Source organism: Chelonoidis abingdonii, chromosome 2 (assembly GCF_003597395.2).
Source record: "Chelonoidis abingdonii isolate Lonesome George chromosome 2, CheloAbing_2.0, whole genome shotgun sequence".
In the NCBI taxonomy this organism is placed as follows: domain Eukaryota; kingdom Metazoa; phylum Chordata; order Testudines; family Testudinidae; genus Chelonoidis; species Chelonoidis abingdonii.
Window position 1 is genome coordinate 7,566,408 of NC_133770.1, and position 9,907 is coordinate 7,576,314.

Below are 9,907 nucleotides of genomic sequence, written 5' to 3' on the forward strand. Positions count from 1 at the left end.
GGAGGCGCTGCCTGCAGGCAGGGGCAGCGTATGAAGCCTTCTTCCCCTTCTCCCCCAGGGGCTGCAGGGACATGGTGCCGGCCGCTTCTGGGTGTGGCACGGGGACAGGGCAGGCAGGGAACCTGCCTTAGCCTTGCTGCTCCATGGGACTGGCAATCCCGCGGGCTGGATTGAAAGCTCTCGTGGGCTGGATCTGGCCCACAGACCGTAGTTTGCCCTCCCCTGGTATAGATGGTATTGGAGTGACACCTGTTTAAAAAAGGCAGGTGAGGGATAGCTCAGTGGTTTGAGCTTTGGCCTGCTAAACCCAGGATTGTGAGTTCAGTCCTTGAGGGGGCCATATAGGGATCTGGGCAACAACAACAAAAATAGTTGGGGATCGGTCCTGCTTTGAGCAGGGGGTCAGACTAGATGACCTCCTGAGGTCCCTTCCAACCCTGAGATTCTATGGAAATTCTTCTGCTGTAGCTGTTCTTCCCCCCTCTCGCACCAGCCTTATGCTGAAGTCTCCTGTCTGCGCTCTAGGTTTGGAATCTGCCTTATCCCACTCATCTCCGAGGACAAGTATGACTGCTACAAATGCCACTGGTGTGAAGGCAAAATGCGAGGCTATGGAATCTGTGAGTAAGTAGTGCTCAGAGCATGGCCTCCAGGGAGCACACGTTCCTGGCTGCTTGGCGGGTGGCTGCTCACCCCTCGGTCACGGAAGAGCATACCACAGGGCAGGCCACGAAAGGAATCTACTGTTCCTGCTGCCTCAAGGCCTGGCTCCACACTGCCTTGTTCTGCAGCAGCATGGGGTTGGAGGGGCAGGGTGGAGTGACTGATTGATTCACAGGTCTCAAATCTTCTGTCTAGGACAGACATGGGCAAACTACAGCCCATGGGACTGTCCCGCTTGGCCCCTGAGCTCTCAGCCGAGGAGGCTAGCCCCTAGCCCCCACACCCCCAGCTGTCCCCCCTTCACCACAGCCTCACCTTGCCATGCGTAGGGGCCCGCTGGGCAGGAGAGCAGGGAGGGAGGCTCGCCTGCAGCCTCCAGGGAGCAGACAGGTGGTGCGGATGGTGGGAATGTGGCTGGAAGACTCAGGAGGACACCCGGCAGAACCACCACTTCTGTCTGGCCGACTGTGCGGCCATGTAGTGTCGTCCTGAGAGAAGCAGAGCTTTGAAGGGGAAACAGCTGCTTCTCTCCGGCTGCATGGTTGCCCCTGCTCCTCCTGAGTCCTCTACCTACGTTCACAGGGACGCATTTGGAAGAGGGCTTGGGGTGTGGGGTGGGGTTCAATAAGGGGTGGGGTCCTGGAGGGCCAGTTAGGGGCAGGGCATCCTGGGAGGGGGCAGGCAGGAGACAAGAAGCAGGGGGGGTTGGATAGGGGGGTGTGGGTCCCAGGGCTGGCTGGGGGAAGGGGTGTGATAGAGGGTCAGAGCCAGTCAGGGACAGGGGGCAGTTTTAGGGGCACAGGAGCAGGTGGGGTTGATAGAGGTGTTGGTCCAGGGGGCGTTAGGGACAAAGGAGCAGGGGGATTGGATGGCGTCAGGGTTTTGAGTGGGGGGCAGTCAGGGGCAGGGAAGTGGGACGGTCCAATAGGGGTGGGGGGACCAGCTGTTGGGGGGGCGGGGGGAGGCGGGCACAGCCTTCCCTACCCAGCCCTCCATACAGTTTTGGAACCCAAATGTGACCCTCCAACCAAAAAGTTTGCCCACCCCTGGCCTAGGAATATCGCAGGGCCCTGGTCTGGTTTCCCAGCCTGTGGGCCTTAACATAGGTAGCAGCAGCCATGGGACACTGCAAGTTCTCTGTACCATGGTAGGACTGGCGTTTTGGGGTCTGTCAGCTACTTTCTAGAACAACGTTGGTGTCTTGTCCTCCGTTTAGCCTGTGCATGCTCTGTGTGCGTCACTGAGAGCATCACTCCTTGATGATCTTAATGACGCACACAGTTTTCTCCTATCTTTTTTGCCTGGCGTGCTGTGTGGGCTAAATGTGCACCTTCACCTTCGGAAGGCAGGGCTGTAATTGTTCTCCCAGACCGCTGAAGCAAACAGGGCGGTTGGCGTAGCAGTGGGCTCTTGGATCTGGTTTCCGGGAAGACTCCTGGACCTGGAGTCCTGTCAAGTGAAACACTGGAATAGAGGGTAACATCAGTTCTGACTGGGTTTCCTATAACTGTTTCCCACTGAGAGGTGTTAGGTTCGTGCCGCCCTTTTCCTGATCCACTACAGGGTTTGCTGTCCCTGAACTATAGGGGAGCTGGGTGGACCCCAGACTAAAAGGATCTGTGTAAGGGAAACACCCATATTCTGCATCGTAATGCCCCATCATCCTTGTTCAGCAAAAACAGGACTCCAAAACAGGCCTTCTCAACTGGAGTGTGGTTTTACATAACCCTCTAACCTCCAGCCCAGGTTGACTGATGGGGACAGGGGCCATCTTCTTTTGTTTGTACAGCACCTTGCACAGTGGAACCCTGATCCTTGCTGGGGATCCATTGGTGCTTCTGTAATACAAACTTGGCTATTCCGATCCTGATATAGTTAATTTTATAAATACCCACCAATGCCTCTGCCGTCTCAGCTCTAGCCAACCTTGCTCTGACCCTCTCAGACTGGTGGCAGTCGAGAATACAACTTAGGTCTCTGGAGTGGGAGTCAGATCTACTGTCTCTCTCTCTGCTGGGTTTCTCGTGATGACGTCTAGTTACGCAGGCTGAATTGGGCTATCAAATCATGCTTTAGAATGAAAGACATTTCCAGGAGTCAGCAAGGAGCATCTCCATGTCGAAAACTGCTCAATTGGTCAAATGCATTCTGGGTTTGCCAGCATTTGAAGCAGCAAGTACTTGCACCTTCTGGGGAGAGGGTAGTTGATGGAGTGAGCGAAAGTGGCAAATACTATGGTAGGATCTTTTAATGCTGGCTTTTAATGTCTAGGTTCATAATGTTCTGCAGAATATACCTGCATTGTTGACTGGACTGAGACATATAGCAACAGTTCTCTAACTACATTCAAAGGTTAATCATTTTAGATTACAAATAGGCCATATAAGGGGAACTCAGCTATACTACTTGCATAGTGTATCTCATGTTCAGAGCATAACATCATCTAACCTTCACAGCAGCCCTGTAACTCTCCTCATTGTTTCCTTTCTAAAGGCAGAGGGACATGCATTGGCATATATGAGAATTAGGAGTAGGGGCTGGCTTATTCCCCAGCCTATGCTCTTTGAAGCCTGAGTGGCTAGTGGGTTTAGAAACAAAACATAAGAGGCTCTATACTATCTCCAATCCAGCTGAGGATGGGAGTGACCCAGTAGTTACCATCTGCCTAGTTGGCTGCAAACCTGAGTGAAACCAAGTGGGTTTCAATCCCAGTTCCTAGCAAACAGGTGTCAGTATAACACACTCCGGTACCCTTGTTGGCAGTCTCCACTGAGAGGTTAAGGACTGAACTACCCCCCCCCGCCCCCCTTAGAGGAGCATCCAAATTCAAGGCTTAGATTTGGGGTTCCGGTTGTCTAGGCCCATCTACTCTTGTTGCTGTAAGTGGTGCCTCGTAGGGCAGGCTTGACACATGCTGTTAGGGAAGCTTGCACCGCTGTTACTCTGCTGTCAGGAAACTGAAGTCCTCTAGCACTAAGCAAGGCAACACAAGAGAAATAGGTAGTGCCTACTGATCTTAAAGATGATGCTGTCCATTCTCTCTCTCTAGGTATGGAAATGAGATGGTTTACAAAGGGTACTTTAACGATAATCTGCGTCAAGGATTTGGCATCCTGGAAAACCCTTCAGCGGAGCAGCCATTTAAGTACACAGGGCAATGGGATAATGACAAGAAGAATGGATATGGAGTCTGGGATGACAAGGACAGGTAATGCTATGGAAGGGAGCTCAGGAAATGTTCACAACACTTGGGTTTTCAGCATTCCTTGGTCTGAAGCATATTCAACGTGAACTGAGATGGGCAAAGTTTATGCAAAGTTTGAGCTGTGCTGAGGGTTGGAAATTCTGTTTCACAAAGGATTTTAAATTGGGTTTCATTCCAATTTAGAACAAACCCCCAACACTTTGAAATTCTCCATGCAAGAAACATTTTAGAAAACCCTAATTTTGGGTTGATTTGAAACACATCATTTTGATTTCAACCTTATTTCTGTTTTGAAAACTAAAATTTTTCAAAGCAAAAAATTGAAATCCTTCATTTGAAAATCCTGAAGTGACATAGAGATGGTTGGAACGCCTTTCAAGTTGTTCTCCAAAATGAAAATTGACTCAGGTTTGCAAGGTGACTAGATTTTGATGGAACTGCACTTTCCAACAGATAAAGGGTTCCATCAAAGTTTAGCCTCTAGTGGTAACACCTGAAATGACCTGATATGGATGTGAGTGTGCTGACCCATATGACTGCCTTGGAACAATGTAATGATGCCAGAATATCAAGTTAAAACCATGAGTGCCCCTTGCAGCAAAATCCCTTGCAGCAATAGCAGTGTCTGAGTTGCAATGACGTCAGGACGTCTAATGTTCTGCAAGTTGTGTGCAGGATGGCTGTAGAAAGTGGGGGCTCCTTACATGCATGATACTTCTGGAAAATGGAAATGTATATCTGTGTTTGTGGCTGGATGGTTGTTAAGTATGTTACTGATGTTGGGTCAACGAACATTGAAAAGTGGCATTGTTAAATCAACAGTATGTGGACTGAGCTTCAAGCTTTGATCAACAAAAGATCTCCCTGGCTTTTCAAAGGCTTCCTGCACAATCAACTGACCTGCTGATAAGGGTTTGTGTAGGAAATCTTTAGCATGTCGCCAAGATGGGAGGACTTGCCATGTGTGTAGACAGCTCTAGCTTACTGGACTATGTCCTGTCCCTCAGTCAACGATGAGCTTGTAAGCTGGTGTTCTCTGGCTCCACTTACAAAGGGGACACTAGGATCTAGTCTTTTGGTGTTCAGGGGGCGGGAGTGTTGAGCAGGCCACGATCATAGTCCAATCAATACTTCCTTCAGGTTAAGGTTGGTCCCTGCTGCCTTCCTACCAAGATGTAAGACTTAGAGCTGCCTCATTCAGAGCAGATCATCCTCCCTGGGTACCAGAGCTCTCTAGAAGATTCTACCTTGTCTCTGGGCTGGGTGTGGTTAACCGGGAGGGGATATCAAAATCCTTACCAATGCCTTTAAGCCATAGATAACCCTTCCTTTTGCCCCAGTCTGCACAGAACCATGTGACAGCTAGGGGGGAAGCCTGGAGGAGAAACAACCCCATTGGCTGCATCGCAGGAAATGTATGCCCTAGTGGACGTTCAGGCCTTATCTATGCTGGAATTTTAGCCTTGCTTTTCTGCTGTCAAGTAGAGTCTCGAAACAGGGGAAAGTTCCAGGAGAGTAAATAATGGCTTCCATTGTATATACTGTAGAGAGGCTTTCACTTGTGCAGCTACACTGATGGGTGACATCTGGGCTAACATCAAAAGGGGGGGAAGGGTCTGACACACATGAGATACAGAGACCTGACTGGTGGCACCACTCTGGATAGCGAGTCACCAGAGCCATCCAGTCTGCCTTTCCCAACTTACTAAATATGTCTCTAATTCACACTTTGTTTAAAAGTGGATGTTCAGACAATCCCTGACATCTTTCAGAAGCTGTCCACAGTATAAGGATCAAACTCACACCAGGTGTAAGCAAGCACCTTCTTTCATCTGGTGTGAAGCTGGCTCATCGTCTTAGTTCTCAATGGTCTTGTGCAAAATTCTCCAGTGGTGGTGTATGAGGGCCTCCTGTCTTGTGTTCCAGAGGGGAGAGGTACATTGGGATATGGCAAGATGACCACAGGCATGGACAAGGCATTGTGGTGACCCAGTCAGGCGTGTGCTACCAAAGAATGTTTCATGTGGATAAAATGGTGGTGAGTAAATAACATTCTTGTGGATACTTTAGTCAATAGACTACGGAATCCCTTATCCAGGGGATGAGGAAAAGATGAGAACACTGTCTTATTAAAGTAAGAATCTTTCAGGTGTGTAGGAGGCAGTATGACTTAAGCACTGGTTTCTTACCACAAGATCATCACTTAACTTGAAGGGGAAGCCCAGAATACTTCATTTGATGGGACTGTCTCGTAACCACCTGCAGCCCCAGGCTTTGCATTTTGCACCACCTCCCTAAAGTGCACCCACATCTGAACTGGTACATATGGAGCATCACTACCTGCTGGTGATACTAGAACAAGAGAAGTTGAAAGGAAACCTACATATCTGTATTACAGCGGTCCCTGGGAGATCCTACCATGAAACTGGGCCCCATTATTCTAAGTGCTGTACAGGCTTTTGACAAACTGACCTGTAAACTCTTCAGGGTGCAGGCAAAGTAACAATTAACACGTGGAAGTTGTTGCCACAAGGTTGTCTATAGAGGCCAAGCATTTAGTAATGTTAATAAAAGGATTGTCCACTTGTATGGATAATGAGAAACCAGTTTCACTAGCAAATGACTGGAAGGGTAGAAAACACAAATCTCTTAACACAGCAATTTTATCCTGAATCAGGACAAAGTCCAAAAACATGACCCTTTTTCCTGAGAACTGAAAGGGAATTTGTTCCTGGCTGTAAGGTGACCAGATGAGAGGGAGAAAATATCGGGATACATGGAGGGGTCGGGGGGTCTGCCGGCAGAGCGCAAAAAAAAAAGTGGAGTGCTGCCGGCGGAGCAAAATATCGCTCGGGAAGCTGGACAAACACCTAAATATCAGGACAGTCCCGATTTTTATCAGGATGTCTGGTCACCCTACCTGGCTGCCAACCTGGAAGATGCTTGAAAGTGAAATTGACAAGACCCTATTAGATGGGCAGCTGTCACCTCACTTTTTCCCTCAGAAATATTTAATTTTGCAAACAGAGCATTTTCCATGGGGAAATCATTCTGCTGGCAGATTCCCAACCAGCTCTCAAAATGATCTCTTGTGTGCACATCTGTCCGTCCTTTCGGTTTCAGGGCCTAAACAAACAGTGACAGGAGTCAGGGAGCAACTTCCCCATGGGCACAGTATTCGATATTTGGTCACTCCAGAGTTTCTTACTGCTTCCTCTAAAGCATGCGCCACTGTAACCTTTGGATTTTGTTGATGCTGACACCACTCTTTAATGGGTATGGGGATATGTAGTGGAGTCATGCTTGTTACATTACTGGCCATGGTCAGAGAAGGAATCCTGAACTAGGACTACTGGCTTGATCTGTGTGGTAATTCCTTGGTTCCTGTTGTACCACTGGCCACTTCAGTCAGATGCTTGGGATAGGAAATCAGTCTCTTACCCTTCTTACACCCACTTCCTTGCAAGAAAACTCCTTTCCCACCTAGTGCTTGTTAGACTTATGTTAATACACAATCTCCCTCCCCACTATAACTTGCCATACACACTGCGCTCCACAAATGGTATGTGTCAGTGTGCCCATGTGTTGGACAAAATGCAGTAACTTAACAGAAGCCAGCGTGTCTCATTCTCCACTCTGCACTCGATGTCTGTTCTTCGATCCTTAGGGTTCCGGGATTCTCCTCTTAGAAGATGACTCTGTTTATGAAGGCAACTTCACAAGAGATCTGACATTTGTTGGAAAGGTGAGCTGCTTGCCTATGCTCAACTCTGCTGTGTTACTGCTAACTTTCAAGACAGCTGGCGCTCCTGTCCATCAAAGTTCATACCTTTTTTTCCTATTAGTTACAGCTCCTTTTATCACACTAGAAATTTTACAACAAAGGGTTAGCATGGCCCCATGTTTTCTGTGGTTCTACAGCTGCAGAATCAGATGCAACCTTTGTTTAAGTCCCTAGCCTTGCTGGTAGCTTAGAGAACCTCGCAAACTGGAACAGTGCAAACACAATGCTTTGGTACCAGAATCTGCACTAGCCTGCAACAATAGCTTAGAGGTGTGAGCGGCCCCATTTGTTTCAATGGCTTCACTTTTTTGAAATGTGAAGATGACCATTTAAATCAACACGTTAAAGTATTTCACTGTTGAGCATGAACAAATATACAGCTAATGCGCTTCTCCATAATCCTCCAGCTTGTTACAAAAGTCAGTGCCAGGTCAAACAAGGAATGGGAGGGTAGTATCACCAGGATTTTAATATAGTGACTCACAATCCACATAGTGGTGCTCAATAACACATGCTAAGCGTGGATCTTTGTGTCCTTCTAGTGGCTAGTCCACAAGAGGTTGATGGGTCTACCACATCTTACAGCTAGAGTACTAGGGTTGAGTTTTCCTAAGGCACAAGTACGTTAATCTTGGGTTTGAAAAGGTCCATGCTTGGGATCCAGCAGGCCTTGATTCCTGGTTCACATCTTAAGAAAGGCTGGTTCTACTGAATTACTTAGTTTCTTAGCTCATTAAACCTCCTAGCCTGAATCCAGAACTTCCCATCTGCCATCCCAGAGTGCTGCAGAATCCAGAGACCTTGTCTCACAGAACAGGGCTTACCTGGGTAGTAAAAAGCACTCAAAAGGGATCCATTCTTGCAAGCTTTCCAGGCGCACATGTATGCATTTTCCTGTGCTCACCCCACTGCACCAATGATGCCAAGCCCATTGATGCCTTAAGGAACAGGAGAGAAACTAAACAAGAATTACACTTCCAGGTTGTATATTCACTGTATCTTGGTGATTTGCACCATCTCTCTAGGTTTAGGCCAGGAACTTCAGGGCACAGAAGCAATGACTAACACTTAGTCCTACTTGCTGTATTGGACCTGTACTTTGCATTTCTAGCTGGATTTCCACATCCAGAGCCCTATAAGTGGGGGTAGTGTCGTCACTCGAGTCAAATGGACTTCTGAGTCTTGTCTCCTGGGATCTCCTGTCTTCGTTACGTTCTCTGGCATCGGGAGTGCTTTCAGTGTAGAGCCCTTCTAGTGGAAATAACCACCTTAGACTTCCTTTTAGGGATCGTTCCTGCTTGTGGGCTTCACGAGAGGGGGGTTGGAACCTTATCCAGCCTCCTGCCAAGCGGGAGTTTGATAGAATAACCCCTCTATTTTTTTGTTTCAGGGAAAGCTGACCTTTTCCAATGGCTTCACTCTGGAGGGCACCTTTAGTAACAAATCAGGCCAAGGGCTTCAGACGCAAGGAATCTTGAACACTTCCGGCGACCAGCAAGATGCCTCAATAACCAAAGTGTGAGTGGCCGTAAATAACTCCGTGGGCCGTGATTTGTATTCCATTAGCGCTGACTGAGTCCCCACTGTGCTAGGCTCTGTACATCTAAATAAGACAGCCCCTATCCTGGAGAGTGGAGTCTAAATAAGCAAGAATGGCCAAAGGAGAAAGAGAACCCTCCTCTACTTTACTGATGAGGCTCTGATGCACAGATGAATTGACTTTCCTAAGCCACTTGCGGCGCCTGAGGAAGAGCCAGGATTTGATCCCATCTTGAGTCCAATCCAGTGTCTTAAGCACAAGAGCATCCTTTCCTCAAAGTCGTGAGGGTTTTTTGGAGGCACAGTTTCTAGTCGTACATCCCATTAGGAAAAGCTTGCTACCTAGATGAATTGTTAAGCATTGGAGCAGGTTGCCTAGGGAGGCTGTGGAATCTCTGTCACTGAAGGTTTTTAAGAACATGCTAAACACCTGGCAGAGATGGCCTAGGTATACTTTGGTCTTGGAGTAGATGAGGTCTTGAGGGTCCCTGTCATAGTTCCCTGCTCAGATCTGAACCTTAGAGTTCAGAAAATGAGATGCTAGCATGAGTCCTCTAAGTTTAATTACCAGCTTAGATCTGATAGCGCTGCCACCAGCCAGGAATTCCAGTGCCTGGCTCACTCTGGTCTCCCCAAAACCTTCCCTGGGGGACCCCAAGACTCAGATGCCCTGAGTCTCACAACAAAGGGAAACAACCCCCTCCCCTTGTCTCCTC

At 48.2% G+C, this 9,907-nt stretch overlaps 1 protein-coding gene across 4 annotated transcripts in view; it reads left to right on the top strand.

Moving 5' to 3' along the window:
- ALS2CL (ALS2 C-terminal like) overlaps positions 1–9,907 on the top strand; it is a 66,659-nt gene that overhangs the window by 41,766 nt on the left and 14,986 nt on the right. For all 4 annotated transcript variants that reach the window (XM_032778905.1, XM_032778906.1, XM_032778907.2 and 1 more), the window contains exons 12-16: positions 526–624; positions 3,713–3,871; positions 5,795–5,906; positions 7,536–7,613; positions 9,043–9,170. In XM_032778905.1, coding sequence (XP_032634796.1) covers positions 526–624; positions 3,713–3,871; positions 5,795–5,906; positions 7,536–7,613; positions 9,043–9,170 — 576 coding nt within the window. The remainder of the gene's footprint in view (positions 1–525; positions 625–3,712; positions 3,872–5,794; positions 5,907–7,535; positions 7,614–9,042; positions 9,171–9,907) is intronic.